The following is a 26,619-nucleotide window of genomic DNA, read 5'->3' on the forward strand; positions in this document are numbered from 1 at the left end:
GGCGACAATGAATCAAGGTCTTGTCCCTCAATGGCACCGTGTGTGGGCTGACGACCCACGTATGGAGTCACATCCTTTTTTTCCAAAGACCGTTGGATATAGTGAGTCGGCACTCTTTGTATTCACAGTTGCAACTTAATATGTTTGCAGAACAACCGGTACCAGCCCCAGCCCCAGCCCCGGCACCAGCACCAGCGCCAGTGTTGGCACCGGCACCAACACCAGCATCAGCACCAGTGTTGGCACCGGCACCGGCAAAATTACAAGCACGCTCCCCAGTGGCATCCCCAGCTCCCACACGAATGTCGGTTCCACCGATTGACTCACTTCCTCGTCCAGATGGTACTCACAATCTCGTTGTTCCTGGCACCATGCCCGACAAGGGCAAACGGACCGACCGAGGGACTCGGAGATCCCGTGAGGACAGCACAGATGTCGAGTCAGGGCGGAAAAAACTCAAGGTCTCGAAGCGTTTGTCCAAGGCTGTTATCTCCGATACCGAGGACGAGGTCAGGCGGCCGACCGGGACGATCATAGTGAAGGTACGTCATCCGTTCATCACTTCCAACTAACTGCTTACACCAACTTAGCGGCCCAAGATCGTTGAACCATCACCGGCAGCACTGCCAAAAGCAAAGGTGAGCACGGTGGTATTGTCGGTGCTTATTTCATGGCTGACTTCTTTTCAGGGTAATACGAAGTCGGTCAAGCAGGTGAGATTCACCTCTTCCTGCCAGTCCTCTCACCTCAACCATCTTCAGCCGCAAGCCGATCCTAAGATTGGCCGAGCCCAGCCACATGGCAAAGGAAACGAGAAGGTTGTGGACATCGCCGAACCTACAAGAGGGCATGGGCCACTGAAGGCCAATACTGACGAGGTGAGTTCCCCCAAATCATTTCAGTGACAGGGTGCTCACTGTTTCATAGTACACTCCACCGTGCACAAGATGCACTGGTGAGCCTTGTCTTGTGGTGGTTGGCAGGAAGGGGCAGGCGATGAAGTCCTGTGCCAAGTGCCACTTCCAGAAGGTGCGATGTGACCAACCAGTGTCGGTCGATTCTCGGGGCCCATCAACAACGCAGGCGACAAAGTCACACCATCCTCGGTCAAAGGCCGCACCCGCATCCAAATCCAAGGCTCAATCCCGGACAACCAGAGCAACCTCGCGGGTACGTCCACCCACACCTATCATAGAATCCGAGGATGCTGTTGAGGATACGGGTAAGTAATTTTTTCTTCGCAATAACGTCTTTTTACCCTTGGGTGTAGATGAGTCTGCTACCGGTTCTGATGATGCCGATATGGAACCTGACACTGACGCTGAACGGCAGATCAACATCGCCACCGAGATGTCGGTTGATCCTGAAGATGAAATCATGGCTGACCGACCTGCGGACATGGCTTCTGCGGCCGACTTCCCCGCCGAACATTGGCTGGAGCCCACTGAGGAAGTGCCCGTTACCATTCCCCCACCAACTCCTGCAGCCGACCCCCTTTCCCTTTCTTCATCACCTTCGTCACCTACCATCCTCGAACGCCTGCTTGCCCTGACTACTCAGGTGAATGCCATGCAATTGGCCGATGAGCATGCCCTTGCCAGGGTGAATGCCATGGAACAGGAGTTTGATGCCCGCATCTCCTCGATGCGTGCCGAACTTTCCTCGATGCAGCTTGATGTCGGTGCCACTGTCACATTGGTGAATGGACTTGTCAGCCTGGTCGAGAAGCTTCGGCAGGAACAAGTCGTCACCAATCCATCATTTCCACCACCAGCGCTCAGCCATGCCAATGAATCATCAGCCACTGCATTCGGCATGAGGTACTTGAACGGTGTGTTCGGCCCTTTGGTTGCTCCCATGCCTCTGTCTGTTGGAGTCGGTCAATCCTCGGCCTCGGCCTCGCGCCCTTCCAGTCGTCCTGAAGCGCAGGGTGGGACTTCAACATATGAATAATTATGCTCGGCATCAGCACACGCCGGTCCCGTGCACTCCCTCCCCAATCATTAAGTGGATTACATAGTTGTACTGTATATGATGTGTCGGTCGGCGAAATTTACTTGTATACAACTTGGTTTTGAATTTAATTATTTTGGTATGGATTTGAATGTACATTGAGTCATGTGTGATTCATACGTCGGCTTGATCTTTATCGGGTTTTCAGTTCGTGCGGCGTAGGATATTTGTCATATTTGACCGAGGTGGTCCTGGCAGGTCCATTCTGGAAGCTGGTCTGGAATCACCGACCAATTGACCGACCTGTGTCTGTGATCATTCTCCATACTTAGGATCTCGGCTCATTTGTATTTATCAGTACCACCGCCAACTCGGCCCGCTTGTTCGCATCGGGTACATACTTCATACACTACCTACCAAAGTCAATAGGAATGTCTACACTTATCTACTACACTACGTACCATGAGCCCACTGTTTGTATTAGATCTCGGCCCATCTGTATATATCAGTACCACCGCCAACTCGGCCCGCTTGTTAGCATCAGGTACATACTTCATACACTACCTACCAAAATCAATAGGAATGTCTACACTTATCTACTACACTAATACCATGGGCCCACTGTTTATATTAGATACACACTTGACATTGGCCCGCCTGTGTTTAACACAGCAATACATTGATGGGCCCACATGGGATGGCCTGTGTAGAACAGGGATATTTCAACCTCGGCTGTATGTATTATACAAGGGTAAAGTGACTGCAGTATGTGGCACAAAGACCACGAAGTAATGAACGTAGGTGATCGTAGTCAGGGTCCTCTGCAAATGCTAGAGAGTGTGTGTAAATAAGAAATGTCACGAACTCAACAGGGATTCCATGACAAATATCCGCAATGGTAGCATGTGCTTTGCGCTTGAGTATGGTAGAGGTGGGCAACTTCTCGTCATCGCTGGTTAACCACGGAAGAGAGCCACATAAGAGATAGATTAACATATAAGTGAGCGACTCAAGATCATCGCGACGACCTGGCTCAACTCCTAAGTGAGTGTTTATTGAGGCAAATGCAGGGGTGCCAGATAGACGTCGACCATGGCGAAATGGTACATGGTCACTGGTTGTGGTGTTCCAGTATGTCTTCGTGATACCGAAATCGATGATGAAGGTGGTGTGCCTCAAATTTCTGAGACCCACCAAGACATTCTGCGGTTTGATGTCGCCATGAACATAATTGTGTGAGTGTATATACTCAAGACGTGAGAGCTAGGAAAGTAAGTTAACCTATCTACAAAGATCTCAGACCAAACGACTGACTGACCAACTGGTCTCCTATATTCACGACATCGAGAAGGCCAAATTTTTGATTGTTTGCGAGGAAGAGTTGGTGGAGCGATGGCCCAAGGCGTTCAAGAACCAGAGCATGATATACTGACTCTCTACCGAACCAGAGGGTGCGGGGAATGCCAAGTCCACCTTCAAGTTGTTTCAAAATGTGGTATTCACACTCAACAGAAGATGAATCGTTGACAACAGTTTCGAGTTTGAGGGCAACAGAATCATCAGTGATAATGTTCCGTGCCAAATATACAACAGCTAAGTATATTATAAGAGCAATAAAATTGAATACTACATAGTACATACCATATGAGCCTGAACCTAACACATCTCCGAGCCTGAATCTCCCATCGACTCGAACTGGGACCTTATTCATGGCAATCAACTTGATAAGTAGACAGTGCAACCGAGTCTTGAAGTTTTCACCAGTGGGAGCTTGAAAGTTAGAACAGGAAAGCTTAAAATTGAGTTCCACCACATGTCTCTAGCTGGCTTGAGGCGGCTGGAAGCCGCCTCAAGCCATTGTTCCCACATACTTGGTTTGTGCTGACTCAGCTGGCTCACAGGCCAGACCAAGCCACACATGAGTGACTTGGTTCATGGGAACAGCTGAACTGCTGGGAAATCAGTAAGAGCCGAGCCCTAGCTGGCCCTAGCCGAGCTGTGACATCACTCACGAGACATGAGAAGGAATTGTAAAAGATGCGGTGTGCATATGATTGGATTAATACAAGTTTTTTAGGAGGGTACAGAGCGAAGACGACGGTATTCATGCATGTTGGATTGTAAACGTGTAAGAGCAATGGGAGCGGATGAAGCAGTAGTGATAAATAAAGGAAGAACGGACTCAATCTGATGCCAGTAGTCAAGGAATGCTCTCGATTTCCAATGGCCCTGTGTTGCTATGATATCAGGATGGACACCTTCTAAGAGGAGTTCTGTGGCCCCACCAATGCAGAAGGCATGTCCGGGCATGATTGGGTGACCCGCCACAGACCAGATGGTGTTGATGTGGTCCATGAACCAAGATTTCGTCATTGGTGACCATGAGCCGTCTGCTGTTTCGAAGGAGAATAATGGAGCATAAGAAGGGATGTTCGTATTGATGTCAAGATGCAAAAGGAGGGCGACAAGAGGACATGTGGGGTGATCCCGAGCGGTGACTGTTACGACACACGGTCGTGTGCGACTTGGATGATCTAAACAGTGACAACCACGACAGTGGTACCGAGTGCTGAGAGTCATTGGCCTTTACAGACAAGCAAAGGTTGCGTACTTGAACGTAGCTCGTGGTGGTTAATGAGGGGTTACACTGAGATGATAGCAGAGTTACAGACAGTGAGAGGCGTCACTGAAGGTACGAGTCAATGTTGAGCAGGTAGCTTTAGTGGGACAAGGAGTTCAAGGGATAACCAAGTAAGATTAAAGTAAGGAACGTCTACTTTAATCTTCGACCTTATATAAGGCTACTCTTCATATCTAAGCTCAGCCTAAAGCTGGGTTCTAATCTGCTTATCTACATGAGTCAGAGATAGCGTCCATAAGGTGGGCTTCTATCATAGATAGGATCCATGAGGCATCCTTCTATCAGTGCATGAGGCAACATGAGGCTTGCCTTCTATCTTGATAATATAAATAGGTCTTCTAGACCTATGTCATCATGTGTCGTCATATGCGGTCCAGACCGCTTATCTAAGCCGGCAGTTGCCGTTTATTGTCTATCATCATCTATCGTCATCTATCGTCATAGGGCTGGTGAGACCCTGGTATCGTCTATAGCCGTGCAGTGGCAGAGGGCTGTCTGCTGGCAGGGGACTCATGCCATGTTACTGTAACAGTGACACTGATGTCTGCACCATTGGTGCCCGTGGTTTTTGTCCAAGGAATGTGAAAGGATAGTCGACATACGTTGTGTGAATCATGCGTTATAATCGGAAGAATGGAGCGAGAGACATGTTTGGTTGCATCGAAGGTGTTTGGACTGGGGATCAAGAGTTCATCGAGACTTAGTGTAACGTTAGGATATGATTGTTATTGGAGAGGAATGGGAAGTCTTACCGACAGCAGGACCAGAAGGCTACACATGTAATAGCAAAGACTGCAACATTGAAGGAATTTGACAAATTAAGTCCTTGTCCTAGTTGGACGAGTGCATCTAGTGTAACAGGAGGACGTTGTGCTCGTTTTGAATTGGGGGGTACCAGATGTGTGAGACCATGTTTCATATGGTGCAAGAGTGGAGAGTCAGTGCCGTGCCATTGGGCGCCATTGACAATGTGCCAAAAATGTAAACCTGCGAGCCAATTGCTCGCGGTACTATCAGAAATGGAGCCGGCAGATGCTGCGATGAATGCGGAGAGTAAGGTAGCGGAAGCTGGCATGCGTTGAGTCTTGGGAATGTGGAGTTTGTCACAGTATTGGGTGAAGCGAAGAAGCCCCGCACCATAGTTGCTGCGGGTGTTTTTGTCTAGGGATTGGGTAAGGACAAAAAACATTCTGAGGATGTCAGATTCAGGAAAGAGTTGTTCTAACTTGTGTTGGTGATCGAAGCCATGTGGAGTGGTCCAGAGAAAGACCCGCTCACTGGTGAGTACGTGAGGACGGTGTGCGGAGGGAGTAATGGAAGCGTCTTTGCGAGGTTTACATGGGATTCGTACTCGTCCATCGGGACGTAAAATAGCAGCTTCACGGATTTCAATGGAGTCTAAACGGTGAGGGTCATCTGGAATGTCGAAGATGAGCTCCAGCTCAGCATTGGGAGTGGGTTCCATAGTCAATGAAGGGTGCGAGCTCTTCAGGGATGGGAATGCGGAAAGGTAGACGTGAGGAAAGTTCGGGTAGGATACCTCGGGAGATGGGGTCTGCGAGATTGATGCTGGTGTGGACGTATATAAGTGATATTGAGAGGTTCGCCACGCGAAGTACAGCTTCAGTGCGTCTGATGCACGTGTTAGAGGTGAGGTTCGAACAACGGCCTTTATGGAAGGCACCGATGGCACCTTCGTTATCGCTGCGAATGAGTATATCAGCATTGGAAATGCCAAAGGAAGAAGTGATGGTAACAGTGAACTCGATCGCGATAGTTTCCAGCCAGCCGATGTCATGGCCGATTGGCTCGCACCAGCCGTCACGAACGACCCATGCCTCCCAGAGTCCGTTCCAGTACAGGCCAATGCCTGTGCCAGTCAAGGCATCGACCCAGATGTTGTAGTCTCGTGTGGGAGGTCTTGGAGAAAGAGAACGAGGCATGTGGTTGTGTTCAAGGAGGTTGAGCCACCATCTGAGATCAGATTTGACTGATTTCCACATGTAGCGAGGAATGAAGTCTGCCGGGAAGTCTGCGATCCATTGATATAGGGCGGATAGATATGAGCGGCCGTGTAAGAACACGAAGGCGCAGTGAGTGAGGGTACCGCTGATCTTTTCAGCGGCCTTCTTGGGAACTTGGCAGGTGGAGTAAGCATCCAGGAAGAAGCGGATGCAATGGACATATTTGAGACGCTTTGCCTCTGGAAGAGCGACAGTACGAGCAGGAAAGTTAAAGGTATAACACACATAGTCCTGTACATCGGCAAAGTCGGATCCTTTGCTTTTGTGCCAGGGTATGTTAATGGGACCGATGTAGTCCTTTGCTGATTGGATGTCGTAGCGGTACCGGAATAGAATGCCATTGGAGATACCAATGAAAGGTCCGTCTGGGTCTGGGACTCGAATGACGAGGAAATCATCGACCCATTTCCATGTGGGACCGATCTTTGCGTGGTTCCAAATATCCATGGTAGCATTGGCCACTTCCCCTTGGATGCCAGCTGCAGAAGATGCGCTGAAAGGGAGGTTATGATCTATGTAGAAGAGATCGTGAAAATGCACCACTAAGTAGTGTTTGTGATCTGGGAGGATTGGAATCATGCGATAAGCACTTTCGATGTCTAGAGAGGCTGCTTGAGTGTCCGGAGGGGCGGAGGCGACCTGTGACAATGATAGGCGGAGGTGCTTGGAATGGGAGGATCAATGGAGGATCAGGAAGGGAGGAAGCGGGTCTGAATGACCCATGATTGGTAGCACTTCATGGATAGATCGGGATGGATCTAAAGAGGAATGATGTGCGTCCAGACTGCCCAAACGATACACTCCTCAGCGATGTGTGTCGCGAGGTCATGCAAAGGATGGTAGTGGAGTGGGGAGTGCACAGGGAGGAGAAGGGGGGGAAAGGAGGACGTACAAAGGTAGCCACTTGTTCTGCTGTACCCCAGCGAGTGGGAAACTCTTTTGCGTCAATCTCATCATTAATTGAATGACCCAGGGCACCTTTGTAAGAAAGATTGCAGCAGACGTGTAATTTGGGAGGATCGCCTGGTGCTCCATCTTTGGTGGTGACCTGAAGCAGCAAGGAACGAAAGGGACTGATTTTGGCTTCTAGCTCTTGTTGTGAGAAAGGTCCACTGAAGCGACCTAGTGTGAGTTCGGATTCGATGTATTCTTTGATGGTGTGCTCGTGTTCATCGGCGCTGGGAAGGTTGGGAGGTGCATAAGTCAAAAGGATGGGGTTGAGTCGACCAAGGGGAAAGCCGTGTTTGATTTTGAACACGAGTTCTGGGTAATCCTCAAGAAGGTTAGTGTTGCGCAAGAATGTATCAAGATTGTCAGCTGAGTAAGGTGTGATGATTTTGGAGAAGTCTGTGTCTGTGTCATAAGGCATTTGGATGATGCTGAGATTGTCTAAGTATACGTGATGGGGAGCTGCAGTATTGGGAATGGGGTCCATTTCCCACCAAGAAAAGGGAATCAGGAGCGGATCAAGCCCCCAAGCATTTACGACTGCAGGCACCGTGCTCGGTGGATCCGCAGAGTGAACAGGCATGGATTTCACCTCCTTTGTGGGTGCGTTTGGTGCAGACTCGTTTACCATTGCAGAAAATGTTGAAGTCGACGCAGTATCTGACGTCTGCGTTGGCTCGTTGGACCAATTGCTTGTTGACAACCTTTGAGTGTGTCGACGAATTCGATGACGACGAGTCGGGGCAGTTGGGGAAGGTGTGACCAAGTTGTGCACATGCAAGACAGAGGGGAGGGAGGCATTCGGAATCGCTGGGTTTGTTTGGGGGCCAAAAGGACTTGTCGGAAGTTTGACTCTTCCAAAAGGAGGAGTCGCGAGAAGGATGAGGTTCATGACAGTGACTCTTGAGATTGATTACTGCTTCACTGACAGCTTTTAAGGATTCCTTCCTGGCGACACGACCTTTAATATCTTCGAATTGACGATAGTACTTAGCTTCGTCGAGGGTTTGGGGGTCTGCCGCATATGATGCATGTTGTTCGATGTCAAATGTTAAGATGGCTATCCAGTTATCTGTGAAGTCAGGGTGTTCACGTAGAATGTCGTAGTGGTTGGCCCAGCGCGTGTGAACCTCGGGGGAGGCATGTTCCTGGAGGAAGCGAAGGTAACGTGACCAGGCTTCATGCCATTCTGGTATAGAGATCTCAGATTCTGCGGGGAATTGCGAAATGTCAAGGAGATGACACTTTGTGGGGGCAGAGCCTCGATGGGAAGAGTAGAATGTGATGAATTTGAGCGTGGATGATTCTAAGAAGAGTCGTCTGGTAATTTTCGAAGTTAGCAAGGAGAAGGGAATATGTTGGTTGTTCCTGGCTAATTCTAAGATGTACGTGTGAATACCATAAACATCCCTAATGGAATGCGAAGATGGGGTAGGATGCTCTCTGGTGATGTCAAAGATGAGGGAAGGTGATGTGTTCGTATTGGATGTGGGGACGGTAGTAGCGGTAGTGGAAGAGGAGCCTAAGACTGTGTTCATGGAAGATTGAAATGCTGATTGTTTGGACGGGGATAATTTTTGGAAAGCGGCAAGCATACTAGACATATTAATAGTGGTGGTGGTAGGTGTAGGAGTAACGGGTCTCGAGGAAGATGATGTAGAGGAGACGGTTGGTACTTGTAAGGATGTGGACATGATGTTAGTTGTAGTAATGGGTGGGGGATTGGAAGAGGAGGAGGAGGCAATTGCAGATAGTGATGTGCACGGCCCGGCTTCAGGCCGTGGGCCAGCCCAAGCCGAGCCTGATTAGGCCAAGCTGAGCCAGGCCCAAGTCAGGGCCTGACCACGGCCCAGGGCCCGGCTTGACATGTTGAGAAGCCTGAGCTGGCAGCTCAGGCCGCAGCTTTAGTCCCTGCACATCCATCATCGACATCCATGTGTCCTTACTTTAGGGAGTCGAATCGTCTGTTACAGACTTCCGTGGACATCCGGACATCAGGTACGAGTTTATTTACTATATCTAAATCTGTCTAACCATTACTACTCTAGTCTCTTCCGCAAATCCAACAAACACTTCATATGTCAGAAACCCAGGTGAGTTGCCCATCTTTGTGCTTCGCACCGTCGATGTTACTCTATCTCATGTTGCTTTGTGTTCGAAGTATACTTTTTCATCACGATCTTGATCCTTTGTAGTGGGATAAAAGGTATTCATGGCTATGGTACTGGTACGTCGCTACCCTTGCTCTAACTTGAAAAAATCTAATGGTCGGAATGGTCCATACAGACAGTGACGATGAGCCACGTGTAGTGCGTCCAGTGCGCAAAGTCAAACCGACCGCTGCACTCCTGGAGCACTCCGAGAAGGCAGCTCTCCCTTCTCAAACAAGAGCCATCAACGCCTTTCGTGCTGCAGAGGCATTGAAGCGCACCACCGATGACACCCATCCTCCGGCCACCGAACCACCACAAGCACCCATCCCGTCTGCTCCTGCACCGAATGTCGACACCACCGCACCTGAAACCACCAGCAAAAGGGCACGTGTCGAAGAAAACAATGAAGATGAGATATCCGGTGATGATGAACGCGAAGATGCACGGACGAATCCAAAGTGTAAGTCTATCTGCAAGATAATGTACCTTCCTGACCTAGCGTCGTCAGGCAAACAAGTCCGTCGCAAGAAAGCTGCTAAAGCTCAAGAAGATGTTGACGAAGACGGTATTCTTGCAGATATTGATGTCCAGCCCATCATCGATGAATCTCCCACACGCGAGGATAAAACTCGCGACATTGACCAATTCTTCAGTCAACCGTTGGAGTGCACTCACACTAACGGCAAGGTCAAAAAACATCGAAAGTGCAAAGTTTGTCTGTACGTTGTCACATCATTTGCATATGTCTTTACATCACTAACACTACATATTTTAGGGCTCAATGTACCATTGTAAACGAGACGTCAACCCTCCGCCGTCATGCAGAAGCCAAATTCGCTGTATGTTCTCATTTATTTATTTGTTGATGTACTAGATCTAAATGTCCATAGGGAAAATACCGTACATGGGCCAAGGCCAACGCCTTCACATCTAAATTGCTGGGTGACATCGCAGCCAAGAACGATCACCAAGCGGCGTAATCGGCTGAAAGGAGACATCGTCGAGGCTCTACAATGCGTAAAGTGTTCTCTTCATAACGAACTTATATTCCGGGAGCCTGGTCCCTCATCCCTTACAGAAGAAAGTGAAGATTCCGAACATGGGACTGGCGGGTTAGAAGTCGAGCCAGCAGATGATGAGGGGTGGGATACACTGATTTTGGAGGAGGAAGAGTCTGATGTTGATTCAGCAGACGACGACAAAGTACTGTAGGACTCGAGCGCTACTTATATTGAATTTCGAGTCATTTTGTTTTTGAAAGCCGTCGTTGAGCCCAAGCCAAGCCACGGCTTTGGCCTGGCTTTGGCCCACGGCTCAGCCTGAGGTTTTGCAAAGCCCAAGCCCCCAAAAGCCGAGCCCAAGCCAGGGCTTTCAGGCCGAGCTGGGCCCGCACATCACTAATTGCAGAGTTACTGGTTGACTGACGATTAGGGAGAACATTAGCAAAGGAAGGAGGAACGACAAGAAGAGATTCGTCGTTTTCCACATTGGTGTCGCCTTGGTTGCGACGCGTTTGACGCGCTTGGTTACGCGTGGTAATAGCCCCACTCAATTCCATTTTATTTTTCTCATTTTATTTTTTAGCGAGTGAGTGTAGATTGCAGTGGGGAACAAAAAATAAAATGATATATTGGACTGCAGGTATGTTGTTCGGCGCTCGTCATTGCGGAGTTTCAACAATGCGAGCGTGGGGATGCTACTTGTCTCCAGTACCTACAATCATCAATGCATCATACATCATGGCACATCTACAATGTCTTGGACGCAAGCCCCTAAAGCACCATCAGTCTACAGCTAAACAACTTGAGTTCCTGGCCATTGCACAACTGGCTGCAGCAGAAGACGACGACGACGAACTTCTTGGCCTTGCACTGGCAGCACATGTTCATGAAGCATGGGCACTTGCTCGAACACATCCGGCACTCCTGGGTATGTGTTTTCGGTGGGGAATGTCCACTGGAATCTGTCATCCATGACTGACGGCGTGGCTGCGTTGGACTTCAAGCCTTCAGGCTGCGTCGTTCAATGTGCCGCCTCGGCATATTCTAATCTCAGCACGCACCGCTGTACTTCAGAAATAAAATAAAATGGTCGACCTCAATCAGAACTCATTTTATTTCTCACCATCTGTCACTCATATATCACTTGCAAAAAATAAAATGGGAAAAATAAAATGGAATTGAGTGGGGCTAATGCTTGTGTTCTCGGCGATGATTTGATCGCGGGAAAGAGAAGTTCTACCGATAGGGGGATTAGAGTTAACCATCGTGGTGAAGATGTTGTAAGACTGAGGGTAGTGGTAACAGAGCGAAAAAGTGACTAAAAATCAGAGCCGAGTGCCAGAAGGTGGTGGTACGAGGCGAAAAGATTCAAGAGATGTTTAGACAGAAGCGCGCACTTATCTATATCTTAGCGCACGGGCCTGCTGCTATGAGAGTGCGGGAAGTGTCAAACAGATTTCACGTGCGGCTTACAAAGCCCTAGATCAACGTGGTGTCCTCGCGGGCTCGTATACACGTTGATCGTCCAACTCGGAAGTTGTAGATTAGTCTCCAGTAATAACACAGTTCAAGACAACGACAAGTTAAACCAAGTGAGTTTATATAAATCATGTGAAACCCTTCAAGGCAGCGATGCAGAGTCCATAGTATGTGGCCTGCAACAAGCAAGTGTATTTTGCTTGTGTGTTCAAAATTTGCTGTTCTACTTAGTAGTAGTGTACAAGTACTGTATAGCGTAAATTTGGAACGTCGCGGCAGATGCCGCGCAGCAGTCGCAGCAGTGGCGCAGCATTTTCCTAGTGCCCTTTGTTTGTTCAAGTTCCCGGACCTAGGAGGCTGAGTCTGCTGACATGGAGTCCCGTTGCTTCCGCGAATCCGCCACTAGAGATCGTCAGGCTCTTCTATCATGAAGCCTATGCAGAGTTCAGATGTATATAAGCCGAAAGGACTCACCTCATATGATCCTTCACTCGCACTACACGACCCTGCTCTGTATTTGCTCGCCCTCTCCCAGTAGACCATGTTGACACTCACCAACGTCACTTGGCTCAACATACTACTATGCCTTGCTTGTGTCGGAGTATATTTTCTAATGTGGGTCTTCAACAAGAAGAATCCTGCACCATATCCGCCTGGTCCCCCGGGGTGGCCTCTCATCGGGAACATCTTAGACATGCCTCACATCCGAGTCAAGCCCTGGCTCACCTTCGCTACATGGGGCAAGAAGTATGGTGAGTACCTACCGTTTCACCGATATCATGCATTTCAAGGTCTTGTCTGCAGGTAATATCTCGCACATCCAAGTTATGGGTCAACACACCGTGGTGCTGAATTCCGTCAAGGCTGCGATAGACATGCTGGACAAGAAGAGCACACTGTACTCTGACCGTCCTATTTTTCCTGTTGGTGGTCAACTTGTTGGCTGGAAGCATATCATGGCTCTTCTCCCTGACGGTGACTGCCTTCGCCGGTACCGCAGGAACATCCACCGCGTGATTGGCAGCCGAGCCGCAGTAGGCATATACAGCCAGATCGGAGAGGTCGAGACTCGCCGATTCCTTAAGCGTGTGCTCACAAAACCTGGTCAACTACAGGCACATGTTCGACAGTATGTATTATTTGTCTTTGCATCAACGCGATCTTGATTTCTATAGCACCGCTGGTGCCATCATTCTGCGCATCTCTTATGGTTATGAAGTGACGAAGAACGACGATCCTTTCGTTGACCTTGCGGATCGCGGTTTAGATCTATTCTCGCGTTCCACTGCTCCTGGTGCCTTTGTGGCTGATTCTATGCCATTTTGTAAGCTATAGTATCCCGATGTTTGCTTCTATTTCCCTCACCATTTGTAGTGATCAAAGCCCCCGAATGGTTCCCTGGTGCTGGCTTTAAGCGCCTAGTCCATGATTGGCGCAAGATCGTCGAAGAGATGGTTTTTACACCGTACAATTTCGTCAAGGATCAGATGGTGATCAACATCTGCCATAGTTTTGCGATCATGTGTAGAATTTCAATTCTTACAGGCAGCTGGAATTGCTCCGGAGTCTTTTACTTCGAATCTGTTGGAAAACCGTACTTTGTCCGTAGAAGACGAGAATGTTGTGAAGTGGTCTGCTGCATCTCTATACGCCGGCGGTGCCGACACGGTTAGTCCCTCCCTATCCAGTGCTAATCATTATTTCCAAGAGTACTACCCTGCTTTCCCCAGACTGTTTCTGCAATATACTCATTCTTCCTGGCCATGACACTATTCCATGATGTACAGAAGAAGGCTCAGGCCGAAATAGATGCTGTCATCGGTCCTGATCGTCTTCCCTCCTTCGCCGACAGAGGCTCTCTCCCCTATACTGAGGCGCTTGCTAAAGAAGTACTACGATGGAATGTTGTCGCCCCTACCGGTTCGTGTATCTTGTTTATCACATTCTTTCGTTGCCGAATGGTATCTCAATGACAGGTATCCCCCATCGTGTCACTGAGGATGACATCCATGACGGGTATTTCATTCCAAAAGGTTCCTTGGTAATACCTAATATTTGGTGGGTACACCCATTCTCTGCATTTGATATTTCAATAGAATGTAATATAATGACAGGTTCATGCTCAATGACCCGCAAACATATGCTAGTCCCTTGCAATTCAACCCTGAACGCTTTTTGTCTAATGATGGAAAAAAGCCTGAGACCGACCCCCGGACAATCTGCTTTGGCTTTGGAAGACGGTGAGCATAGAGTTGGTTACCTGTGGAATGCTAACTTTGTGCTTCGCAGTATCTGTCCAGGTATGCTCAACTCACAGAAAGCGCTGATAAATATTCCGATGTTTCTTGTTTTTGACATGTAGGTATCCACCTCGCTGAAGCCTCCGTCTGGATATCCGTTGTGATGTCACTGGCCGTATTCGATATTTCCAAAGTCGTCGAGAACGGTGTTGAGATCACCCCTGAGGTTGATCCCTCATCTGGCACAATCAGGTATGTCAAATGTCTTATCATGTCTGACGTCGGTCTGAATAGGCACGATTTCAGTCATCCGAAGCCCTTCAAGTGTTCTATTAAGCCCCGCTCTGTGAAAGCTGTCGAGCTTATTGAACAGGATGCTAACTACTAAGGGTGCGAAGATGAAAGCATACATGAAGGTGAGCCACATCGCATTATGGTACATGTCTATATGTATCGCATTATTTGTAAGAATATTTTATGATGCGTGCTTTGGTATAAATCGTGCTACCGTCATCATGACAATCAGCCTGCAGTCTGGCACCTCCCTCCCATTGATCAAGTGTATATTCAAGTTCGTCCAATGACTGCAGCTAGGAAGTACACTGCTTTGATACTTTTATGCCTATCCTATCTTTGAACATAGAAATTCGGATGGCCTGAATTATGGTATACAAAATACAACTAAGCCATCAAAAAATATGCAATCATCGTCCTCCAAGCCCCATGCAACCTGTAGCTCACCCCGACGTAGAGTATATAGTGACCACCTTCGATACATTCAGTCCTTCGGTTACGGTATCCATGATACTAACGAAATCATGGCACCTGTGGCGGGCAGAGAAAGAGAAGCTATGAGACCTACGGGGCCGCACTGACAATAAGCACGGTCGTGCTCTTAAGGAGAGACATTATCTGCTTGGAGGAGTAAAGAATGATTAAGCAACTGAGACAACAAAGATGACTTCAACCTCACCGTCAGATGGATCTCTGGACACAGCAATGTCCCAGGACATGAGAAGGCCGACAAAGAAGCGAAGAAAGTGTCAGAAGGACCCAACCACAACACTCCAAAGGACAACCTACCCAAATTCCTACGCGACGGCCTACCCAGCAGTATATCGGCAGTCAAGCAAGCCCACAAGCAGCGGAACCAAGAACGCTGGGAACGCACATGATCCAAATCTCCTCGCTACGCTCGCGTGGCCACCATAGACCCCCAAATCCTGAACTGTTCCGTCATCAAACTCATTGGTAAACTCCCCAAGCGCTTAATAAGCCTCTATATGTACTTCTGCAGCCTAGTAGCAACAAACTTCCAGAACCTGATGCGAAAAAATCTTGTCATGAGTCTTCCTGGAGTTCTTCTCAAGTATGAAGGTGAGGGTTATGTTCATGCAGACGATAAAGCTAAACACTGTTAAGATTGTATCTCGGTCTGAGGTCACAGTTACGATCGTTGATTCAGATCGCTGGCTTACTGTCTTTGTATCTGCATGTTTTTGTTTTGTCATATGTATCTTATCACGTGTTATTGCGTCACAAAATTTACTGTTATTTTGATACCACAGAAAATCGCTGTAACATTGAGTTCTCCGTTCAGATCACCGCTGGCTATTAATCGCCCATCTGGTGATACCGCCAATGCTTTCACATCGGCATGATGCCCCACCATTTTCTTCAACACAGTACCTTCCTTCAAGTCCCACAGACGAAGCGTATTATCTTTCGAGCTTATAACCATGCGCCGTTGATAAGGTAAAACTGCGACTGCGTTTATGCGTGCTTCATGATCTTCAAACACTCGAACTGGCGTGGTGTTTGGAGCGAGCGGCGCCATTTGATTGGAGGTCGATATTGTGGGGTACAATTGAGGTATACTTGGTCGAAGGATTGCAAGCGTCTTGCACTAGGTTGCAGAGGTTCGTAAACTGGGCGTTCTTATGCGGATTTGAATTACGATATCCATCGATCTTTCTCTGCCTCGTGCGCAACTCATGCCTCATTAGACGCCCCAGGTATGAGGCTGTTATCAAAAGCTTTGGCACACGCATCCCACTTGCGTTGCCGCCGCAGTACTAGTGATGGAAAAGTTCAGTCCTGGACTGACGTTCATCACAATGGATCCGAGTCAGTTAAATGATAATCTTACTATCTACGTTCAGCGTTCGGACGCGTTCGAACACATTCAAGACAGTTCAAGGGCTGTCGAACAAGTCTAATTCCGGTCCAAACCAGATCTAATTATGGCTCCGCTGCGCTATCTTCTTTCCTCATTCTCCTCTCTTGATCATGTCTACAGGATACACGTTCCAGTCTCCGTCCGTGACACTCGAAAAAGCGCGTACCGGATGTGCCCGTCCCGCAGCACAGGACTAGGTTCTTCCCTCAGTTTTAAAGCCAAATGAGTGCCAAACTACCGCCATGCCTACCAAAACAGAAAACTTGCGATGCTCAATACTTATTGCCGTACTAGCTATCGCATCAGTCACACGCCTTTTCTTCGCTTATCATTTATTCACCGTCAGGTTCGCTCTCTATGCACAACCGCACCCACACCACCCTCCCAAAAGCAGACCCACTCGCTCCTCATACGAAATATCTCTCAAATTTCCCCAACAACGGATCATACAACGCAACGACTGGCTGGGTTGCTGAGAGTGAGTGTGTGACAAGTGTGTCGGGTGGGGCACATGAACTGACCTGCACAGTCTCAAATCGATTGGCATGTGCATCACTGAGCCTGGCTAGATCACGAGCTGAAGGGAGGAGTGAGCTTGAAGGTATGTTAAAGTTGATGACAACATATGAGGATGGGGACGAATGGTAAGATATCGGAATACTCCCTGCGGCGGCAGGCAAAAAGCACTGCATGGATAGTACTGACAAATTGGACCATCGCTAGTGCATAATCTTGAAGATCAAACGACACATGTTGGTCGAGCCATCGATAACGGAAAGCTAGCTTGATTTGGAATTGGATATGAGTTATTACTGACATTCTGGCACTAGTACTAACTGATCTGTCGCGGGCACCTTCTTTCCGTATTTGGCTGCGACATGGTGCCCGCAACACCCGCGATGACCGCGACGCCCGCGACAAGGTGCTGCGACACTAGTGTGCTTACTTGCTGAAAATGAACTCGAGCTGTGCAATACATGGTCAGATATAGTATATAAGCCGAAAGGACTTAGCTCATATGATCCTTCACTCGCACTACACAACCCTACTCTGTAGTTGCTTGCCCTCTCCTAGCAGTAGACCATGTTGACACTCACCAACGTCACTTGGCTCGACATACTACTATGCCTTGCTTGTGCTGGAGCGTATTTGCTAAAGTGGGGTTTTAACAAGAAGCTCCCTGCACCATATCCTCCTGGTCCCCCGGGGTGGCCTCTCATCGGGAACATCTTGGACATGCCTCACATCAGAGTCAAGCCCTGGCTCACCTTCGCTACATGGGGCACGAAGTATGGTGAGTATCTACCGTTTCACCGATATCATGCATTTCAAGGTCTTGTCTGCAGGTAACATCTCGCACATCCAAGTTATGGGTCAACACACCGTGGTGCTGAACTCCGTCAAGGCTGCGATAGACATGCTGGACAAGAAGAGCACACTGTACTCTGACCGTCCTATTTTTCCTGTTGGCGGTGAACTTGTTGGCTGGAAACACAGCTTAGCCCTTGTCCCTGACGGTGACCGCTGTCGCCGGTACCGCAGGAACATCCACCGCGTGATTGGCAGCCGAGCCGCAGTAGGCATATACAGCCAGATCGAAGAGGTCGAGACTCGCCGATTCCTTAAGCGTGTGCTCACAAAACCTGGCCAACTACAGGCACATGTCCGACAGTATGTATTATTTGTCTTTGCATTGACATGATCTTGATTTTTATAGCACCGCTGGTGCCATCATCCTGCGCATCTCTTATGGTTATGAAGTGACGAAGAACGACGATCCTTTCGTTGACCTTGTGGATCGCGCTGTAGTTCTATTCTCGTGTTTCACTCTTCCTGGTGCCTTTGTGGCTGATTCTATGCCATTTTGTAAGCTATATCATCCAGATGTTTACTTCTATTTCCCTCACCATTTGTAGTGATCAAAGCCCCCGAATGGTTCCCTGGTGCTGGCTTCAAGCGCCTGGTCCATGAATGGCGTGAGACCGTCGAAAAGATGGCTTTTACACCGTACAATTTCGTCAAGGATCAGATGGTGATCAACATCTGCCATAGTTTTGCGATCATGTGTAGAAGTTTAATTTTTACAGGCTGCTGGAATTGCCCCGGAGTCTTTTACTTCAAATCTGTTGGAAAACCGTACTTTGTCCGTAGAAGACGAGAATGTTGTGAAGTGGTCTGCTGCATCTCTATACGCCGGCGGTGCCGACACGGTTAGTCCTTCCCTATCCATTGCTAATCATTATTTCTAAGAGTACTACCCTGCTTTCCTCAGACTGTTTCTGCAATCTACTCGTTCTTCCTGGCCATGACACTATTCCATGACGTACAGAAGAAGGCTCAGGCCGAAATAGATGCTGTCATCGGTCCTGATCGTCTTCCCTCCTTCTCCGACAGAGGTTCTCTCCCCTATACCGAAGCACTTGCTACAGAAGTACTACGATGGAATGTTGTCACCCCTATCGGTCCGTGTATCTTGTTTATCACATTCTTCAGTTGCTGAAGGGTATCTCAATGACAGGTGTCCCCCATCGTGTCACTGAGGATGACATCCATGACGGGTATTTCATTCCAAAAGGTTCCTTGGTAATACCTAACATTTGGTTGGTACACCCATTCTCCACATTTGATGTTTTAACAGAATGTAATGTAATTACAGGTTCATGCTCAATAACCCGCAAACATATGCTAGTCCCTTGCAATTCAACCCTGAACGCTTTTTGTCTAATGATGGAAAGAAGCCTGAGACCGACCCCCGGAAAATCTGCTTTGGCTTTGGAAGACGGTGAGCACAGAGTTGGTTACCTTTGGAATGCTAACTTTGTACTTCGCAGCATCTGTCCAGGTATGCTCAACTCACAGAAAGCTCCGATAAATATTCTGATGTTTCTTGTTTGTGATGTATAGGTATGCACCTCGCTGAAGCCTCCATCTGGATCTCCATTGTGATGTCACTGGCTGTGTTCGATATCTCCAAAGTCGTCGAGAACGGTGTTGAGATCACCCCTGAGGTTGATTGCTCATTAGGCACGATCAGGTATGTCACATATCTTATCGCATCCAACGCTGGTCTGGATAGACACGATTTCAGCCATCCGAAATCCTTCAAGTGTTCTATCAAGCCCCGCTCTGCGAAAGCTGTCGAGCTTATTGAACAGGATGCTAACTATTAAGGGTGCGAAGATGAAACCCACGCATGAAGGTAATTGGGTGCCACATCACATTATCGTACATGTCTATTTCAAGTTTATGATGTATGTTCTGGTATCAATCGAGCTCACTGTCTTCATAACAATCAGCCTGCAGTCGGGCACCTCCCTGCCATTGATCAAGTATATATTCAAGTTCGTCCAATAACTGCAGCTAGGAAGTATCCTATCTCTGAATATAGCAATACGGATGTCGTGAATTATGGTATACAAAATACGACGACCAAGCCATCCAAAAATATGCAAACATCGTCTTCCAAGCCCATTCAGGCCCCGTGCAACCTGTAGCTCACCCCGACGCAGAGTATATAGTGACCACCTTCGATGCATTCAGACCTTCGGCTACGGCGTCCACGATAACGAAATCATGGCACCTGTGGTGGGCAGAGAAAGAGCAGCTATGAGACCTACGGGGCCTGCACCGACAATAAGCACGGTCGTGTTCTTGGGGAGAGACATTGTCTGCTTGGAGGAGTAAACAATGATAAGGTGACTGGGAGGATGGTTTAGCTTCAAATGGCTCTTGCACCTGTTATCTAAGGTCACTGATATACAGGTTACCTATGAAGGATTATTTACTATACCGCACGCCTGATCAGCCACTGAACAGACATACATTACACAGTAGTACTCCGCACGGACTGCAACTGTCGGAAAATAAACAAACTGGACTCGGACTGCGTCCCATCTTGGTGAACTTGACGATTCGATTTGTCCTGAGAAAGGTCTAGTCCGGTCCGTTTACAACACATAAGCTTTTCCGAAGGTGGAACGTCATACAGGTCATCCTGGCGTATGGCACAGTGGGTCCTGCCCAAGTTCTCGTCCGTTTCGCGTGATGAAAGGCGAAGAAACAGGGTGAAGCGACGATGCTTAAGCCTTGAGCGCTCATATCTCTTGGTGCTGACTAAAATACATTAGTGCGCAACACGCTTCTGGATGATGAACCAGTCTGAGACGGAGGATTCCGAGATGGAAAACGGGTGCGTCAATAGTGGAGAAGGCCACAACCACGGAATCCCGTCGATGGCTAGCACACAGCACAGATAGGAGGCTTGGTCACTTCGATGCTGCCTACAAAATTTTCAGAATGCAAAGAAGAAATGCTGATCCACATTACAGGGGGTGAGAATGCAGAAAGGTCAAATAGCGCACGCAAGCTACATAGACTCTAGACCAGTCCGTCTAGAGTCTACACACATGGAGTGGAAGAAGGGCGAAATTTGAGGCCCGAGGCCAGCCAGAGTGTTAAACCAAGAAGACCGAGCTGTGAGAACACTGTTTCGTGGGAATTTGGGACATAAACGCGAAACTACGTATAGCTAGGCGCGCGCATACTCTCCAGCCGCCTTGTAATGTGTGATACATTATTCCCTCCTCAGACAAGGCGGCTTCACGAGACTAGCGCACGCAACTTGTTACAGGCCATGAGCCAAACCTCTCCCAGAATGGCGGAAAGCCCAGGGCAGTCCGTCATTACCACGTCTATTCGAGCGTTCGAGGATCACAAAAGCAATGTTCTCGCAATCGCGGTCTTCCCTGATGGAAGTCGTATGGTGACGGGCTCGAAAGACAAGACCCTTCGTTTGTGGGACTTGAAAAATGGCCTGATGTTGAAAAATATGCAGGGCAATCGTGACTGCGTGTGGGCAGTGGTGATATCACGGGATGGGCAAGTCATCACAGGCGGGGATGACAAGGGAGAGCTCATCGTTTGGCACGGCGTCACTGGTGAATTTCTCACCGCCATTAAAGCCCATTCTTGGTCAATCTTCTCGATGCATTTTTCTCCCAATAGCAAAGTACTGGCAACTGGTTCACGGGACCAAACCACGAAGCTTTGGTGCGCAAAAACGTGGAAGTTGCAAGGAAACCCAATCCCCTGTCGTGCGGCAGTCTATTGCGTTCGGTATTCGCCAGATGGCGAACTTCTTGCCATCGCGACATTTAGTGGTATCCAAATATGGAATCCGCGCACGAGGGATTGTATCGCGAACTTTCACGCGGCGATCAGTCCAGCAAACAATATTGGACGCCCGATGGCAGACAGCTTCTCTCGGCGGGTTCTGGTTCTGATCCCACCATACGTTGTTGGGATTCATTGACCTGGAATCAGGTTGATGATCCTTGGAGCGGGCACACCAAATTTATCAACGCCATTGCCCTAAATTCTGCTGGTACGCTCGTTGCCTCTGCATCTCATGACACCTATGTCCGTCTCTGGCGTCTCTCGAATCGACGAACTATTTCCGTATTCAAGCACTCCGGTGCAGTGTGCAGTGTCACCTTCTCCGCAGATGGAAAGCACCTCTTGAGTGGAGGTCATAATCAAAAAGTCTTAGAGTGGACAGTACCCGAAGACGCTTTGTCGGTGTATGCTCCTATGGAACATTCATTGAACATCGTTAGACCCCCTTATTTTTGTCCCTTCGGCAGCTCAATTTGTGCAAGGACACTTTGCAGCAAGACACTCCAGGTGGTCAGTGGAACAACAAGGTAGGTTTGCACCGACTTACTGTCCCTTTGTCCTATTCTCTAATTTTCATGTAAAGCCCCAAGCTTTAGAACCTAAGGTATGTCTTTCATCCTTGACTGTGATCATGCAACGTGACCATGTTCCACGCAGATCCTCTCCATGAATACGACAATACGCAATGCGTGCTTAATCGGAGACTTGCATATTGCTGAAGCGCTGCTGACAAAGGAGATCGACGCCGACGGTAGCAAGTATAACTCCTATGCCAATCGCTCCGTCGTTATGGCGCGAAAACTTGATTGGGATTGTGCTCTTGTTGATGCATGCAAGGTGAAATACCACACCCTACACTTCTTCGGATAGGCTAATTTTCATGGTGACACAGTCCGTGAACATTCAGCTCTCGTTATCGGGCTTGATCTCGAAGGGTATTGCACTCTGCGGGAAAATGCAATTTGAGGACGCGATAAAAGCATTTGACCTCGCATTCACGTTCACGAACGAAAATTCAAAGACTGTTCATTTACTTCTGTTGATCAAGGCAGGTTTAGTTTCACTCGCATACTACCTCTTTCATTCCGAATTCCAGGTCATCGCACTCTTCAATGCAAATCAACGAGTGGACGGAATGCAGCACCTTCAAGAACTTGCCATCACTTGTCCTAACGTAGATGATACTGCGTATGGCGTCGTGGAAGTGAGCATCTTACATTTAGCAAAATGCAGGTTCTTGCATCGATTGACAGTATTTTTTCTTCATTCGTACTTCAGGCTTATCTTCTTGTCCAACTGGGTACCAATGCCTTGGATGGTGGGTATCATAACGAAGCTGCTGACCATTTCGCCGATGCTGTTAATGCCATTGGTTTCTTGTCTGAATCAGCCATTCATTCTACGTACGAGGACTTCGTTGTGGTACGTTGATATGATGCAACCGAACGTGCTCTACGTGCTAAACTACGTGCTTTATACAGCTGTTCGGATGGGACCTGAAGTCCTTATGGCAAACTGCACACCAAAAATGGTGTGAGGCACTTCTTTGCGCGGGTAGACTTATCGAAGCTGTTAGATCATTTCGATGTATGATGGATAAGAGCGATGAAACTACGAAGGTCGCTTGCCTTGATTGGTCTATTGGCAAGTTTTCCGCAATGTCATATAGGTTACAATCCTTACCCACATTTAACTCAGCTTTTAAGCAAAATTGCAGTGTGCGCTATGCTGCCAATTTAGATGCTGCTCTCGTTGCGAGCGGTGATACCGTCCTTGCTGCAGGTGGAGATGCCGCCCTCGCTGCAGACGATTATGACAGGGCTATTGAACTATACTCGGCGGCGATCGACCTAGATTCTGCAACTGATACTATTCATGCGAATCGCAGTATGGCGAAGTCGAAAAAAATGCTATGGGAAGGTGCCATTGTCGATGCGCAAGCAGTGCGATTTCATCTACTGTTTTGTCGCCGATGCCTATTTTGGCGATACTTAGCCATTGAACTCAATCCTTCATCTCATCGTGGATACGAGGCGAAACATATAGCGCTTTGTGGCGCACAACGCTATGATGAAGCAATCGAAGCCTTCCAAAACATGCTCTCCAAGTTGGAACATTCCCCCGACATACAAATACAAAGTGAGCGCCGAACATGTGACCCATATGACAGGATACTTAGCTGTTTATCCAGAGCTGCGCCAGCAGTACGTCGATCGATCTGACGTGGAAGTTACTATTCGGGAGATTATTGAATCACAACTTGAGAACGCCCCGCTTCGTCTAATTAACACCTCCACTGGGCGCTTGTGTGATCGAAAGGTGCAGATAAGCGCCTTTGAAACGAGCACACAGTACAAGGAGCTTGTATCGTCAACTACGAAGCACGCAGACCTTCAAAGAAAGCGCATCAAAGACGTGGTGGCGCCGTACTTCCACTATGTTACGCTATCACATAGGTGGGAAAAAGAGGAGCCGCTGCTGCGGGACATCCAGGAGGAAGACGTGTACAGTTTGAATCCAGTCGATAGCGTCGTCAAGTTGCAGTCATTCTGCAAAGCTTCTCATGATGCGGGATATCTCTGGGCGTGGAGTGTCACATGCTGCATCGACAAAACTAACAATGCAGAGGTGCAAGAATCAGTCAATTCCATGTTTACCTGGTATCACCACTCAGCTCTCACGATTGTCTACCTTTCGGATGTTCCACCTTCGTCCAAGTCTGGCGCATTGGCGAAGAGTGAATGGAACAGGCGAGGATGGACCTTTCAGGAACTCGTGGCTCCCAAAGTCGTGCTCTTTTACCAGAAGGACTGGACCCTTTATCTGGACGACCGCTCCCCCAACCACAAAGACTCTGTCGCTATCATGAAGGAGTTGCAAGATGCGACAGGTATAGATTCACGCACCCTCGTCGCATTCCGTCCAGGGATGAGCGGCGTCCGAGAGAAACTCCGATGGGCGTCGATGCGTGTCACCACGTTACAGGAAGATATTGCATACTCATTATTCGGCATCTTCGGCATTCACCTACCCGTAATCTACGGTGAGAAGAAGCAGAACGCTCTCGGGAGGCTCTTGCAGGAGGTTGTAGCTCAGTCGGGCGATATAACTGCCCTGGACTGGGCCGGACGATCATCCGAGTTCAATAGTTGTCTGCCGGCCGAAATTGCCTCGTATACAGCTCCGTCACGCACTCTACCATCTTTATCTGAAGATCAGTTTCAGGAGACTATTCCCTCGCTGCGGAATGCCGTGTCTGTAGATTGGGCTTCAAGATTGTACAGCGCGCTTGACAACTTGAGCGCGCCCCGTTTCTCTCAACGTCGGCTTCATCTACCATGTATCACATTCCCTGTCACAGAATTCAGACGGAGACAGGATCAAGGCGAGAATACTTATTTCACGTATGAAGTCAAGGCACACGGACTTCATGATCTGCTGATCACCACGGAAGATAAGTTAGTTCAATTTTCACCAGCAAAGCCCATCCTGCAGACATTCTTGCTAGTCTATCCGTGGAATCGGCGCCTCCTCAATTTGCCTGACTTCGCAGAACCGTCTGATATTTGGGACAGTACGCAGAGCGATGAAGGTTTTGAGGACGACATGCAGAGCGAGGAAGATTGCTGGCAGGATACGCAAAGCGAGGAAGATTGTTGGGATGATACGGAGAGTGAGGAAGGTTTTTGGTCCGCGCCTCAGTCTCCGTCAGACGATTTACCCGTCAAGCTTCCTGGAGAATGTTGGACCAAATCAGAGTCTCACTTGCAAGCGTTCCAATTGATTGCCCGTCTTGGACAGCCTTTTGGCGCGTTTCTACTAGCACAGCAGCGTGGCGGAGAATACAAGAGAATCGCGTCAGATCATGATATCATTGCACAAGTCGAAGACGTGGCTTCCATCAACGAGATGATGGACATCAGGGTACTAGAGATACTGTAGTATGCATCTCAGTGCATTCAAAGTCCTGTATACAGCGACTAAACTCTACAAGCTTTGAGTAGGTAGACCATGTACATCTAGATGAGGGTGGTAGTCAGCGGATAGATTCAGGCTGTCAGCACACGTACTCGGATGTCTATGACAAAGACTAAGTTGAGAAATCGGCGAGAGATACACCAAGTGTGTCAACAGCGACGTTTTCTGGACAGTCCCATGTCTCTAACAGGATGACAGCGCTGAGAAACGATGTTCAGTGCTAGGTACGAGGAGAAGTCATGGACGAATACACACTCAATGGAATGCTTTGCGTCGTGCATGGTGGGCTCGAGATAAAAAGCCTTTTGACTAGGAGATCATCGAAGAAGAATTAGAGTCCGGAGGTCTTTCCGCTCCTGTGATAAGTTAGGTCCGGCAAAAGGAGAAAGCGTATAGAGAGTATTTTTGTCCTACTGGTTCTATTGGAAATGGCTGTGCTTGAGGTTGCACGTGTATTAACTTGAGAATTCAACAAGCACAAACACCTCCGACTCTTGTCCGACCCAACCGAAAGGTCCGGAACGTAACTGTTGGACTCAAGGCATTTCCAACTCTTCAGATATACCCACTTCCGCTACTACTAGTAGCATCGCGATCATCGCATCAATGTCCTGAGTATCCTTGTTTCATGTCGTCACTCACTGCCGCTAGTATCAACACATACCTTATGATTGGCATTACCAACTATCGCTAAGTTCTAACCGCCGAATCCTGATTTTAACTCAATATAGTTTGCGTCGTACACTATTCACTAGATACCAATCCCAGATTATACAAGACGTTCCTTCCATCCTCAAACCCTTGTGATATTCATATCTATCTGTCAGCTTTGTTCGATTACTAGCATC

The 26,619-nt window shown here is 48.4% G+C and overlaps 6 protein-coding genes across 6 annotated transcripts; 4 read left to right on the top strand and 2 right to left on the bottom strand.

The window, feature by feature from the left end:
- Nucleotides 1–7: 7 nt before the first annotated feature.
- Nucleotides 8–1,953, top strand: F5147DRAFT_776235 (uncharacterized protein; the record flags this gene model as incomplete). The annotated part of the gene is made up of 8 exons (XM_041441828.1): nt 8–101; nt 151–542; nt 591–638; nt 690–713; nt 762–878; nt 928–1,029; nt 1,084–1,222; nt 1,271–1,953. The coding sequence occupies 8 exons, from the start codon at nt 8–10 to the stop codon at nt 1,951–1,953; spliced, it is 1,599 nt and encodes a 532-aa protein (XP_041290168.1).
- Nucleotides 1,954–2,694: 741 nt separating this feature from the next.
- Nucleotides 2,695–3,664, bottom strand: F5147DRAFT_746800 (kinase-like domain-containing protein; the record flags this gene model as incomplete). Its single annotated transcript, XM_041439883.1, has 3 exons — nt 2,695–3,216; nt 3,272–3,546; nt 3,595–3,664. The coding sequence occupies 3 exons, from the start codon at nt 3,662–3,664 to the stop codon at nt 2,695–2,697; spliced, it is 867 nt and encodes a 288-aa protein (XP_041290169.1).
- A 4,927-nt stretch (nt 3,665–8,591) lies between these two features.
- On the bottom strand, nt 8,592–9,260 carry F5147DRAFT_580908 (uncharacterized protein; the record flags this gene model as incomplete). Its single annotated transcript, XM_041431574.1, has 1 exon — nt 8,592–9,260. A coding segment is annotated over one exon (669 nt), but the record flags the coding sequence as incomplete, so codon positions are not given.
- A 3,269-nt stretch (nt 9,261–12,529) lies between these two features.
- F5147DRAFT_639136 (cytochrome P450) lies at nt 12,530–14,993 on the top strand. Its single transcript, XM_041432998.1, has 11 exons — nt 12,530–12,951; nt 13,004–13,328; nt 13,375–13,523; nt 13,574–13,689; nt 13,745–13,867; nt 13,930–14,119; nt 14,176–14,257; nt 14,314–14,439; nt 14,489–14,499; nt 14,562–14,691; nt 14,746–14,993. Exons 1-11 carry the CDS (start codon nt 12,741–12,743, stop codon nt 14,825–14,827), a joined length of 1,545 nt encoding a protein of 514 aa, XP_041290171.1. The 5' UTR covers nt 12,530–12,740; the 3' UTR covers nt 14,828–14,993.
- Nucleotides 14,994–17,636: 2,643 nt separating this feature from the next.
- F5147DRAFT_838718 (cytochrome P450) lies at nt 17,637–19,788 on the top strand (the record flags this gene model as incomplete). Its single annotated transcript, XM_041444177.1, has 11 exons — nt 17,637–17,912; nt 17,965–18,289; nt 18,336–18,484; nt 18,535–18,650; nt 18,706–18,828; nt 18,891–19,080; nt 19,137–19,218; nt 19,275–19,400; nt 19,450–19,460; nt 19,523–19,652; nt 19,707–19,788. The coding sequence occupies exons 1-11, from the start codon at nt 17,702–17,704 to the stop codon at nt 19,786–19,788; spliced, it is 1,545 nt and encodes a 514-aa protein (XP_041290172.1). The 5' UTR covers nt 17,637–17,701.
- Nucleotides 19,789–25,399: 5,611 nt separating this feature from the next.
- F5147DRAFT_654960 (uncharacterized protein) lies at nt 25,400–25,735 on the top strand (the record flags this gene model as incomplete). The annotated part of the gene is made up of 1 exon (XM_041433922.1): nt 25,400–25,735. The coding sequence occupies one exon, from the start codon at nt 25,400–25,402 to the stop codon at nt 25,733–25,735; it is 336 nt and encodes a 111-aa protein (XP_041290173.1).
- Between the last annotated feature and the right edge of the window lie 884 nt (nt 25,736–26,619).

This window comes from Suillus discolor (genome assembly GCF_016758755.1).
Source record: "Suillus discolor strain FC423 chromosome Unknown F5147scaffold_47, whole genome shotgun sequence".
NCBI classification, from domain to species: Eukaryota; Fungi; Basidiomycota; class Agaricomycetes; order Boletales; family Suillaceae; genus Suillus; species Suillus discolor.

Excerpts from the sequence above, each read along its gene's own strand:
- F5147DRAFT_639136 (XM_041432998.1), top strand. The coding sequence starts at position 12,741 with ATGTTGACACTCACCAACGTCACTTGGCTCAACATACTACTATGCCTT. Across the intron at positions 13,690-13,744 it reads ATTTCGTCAAGGATCAGATG|GCAGCTGGAATTGCTCCGGA; the intron begins GTGATCAACATC and ends CAATTCTTACAG. Across the intron at positions 13,868-13,929 it reads ACGCCGGCGGTGCCGACACG|ACTGTTTCTGCAATATACTC; the intron begins GTTAGTCCCTCC and ends TGCTTTCCCCAG.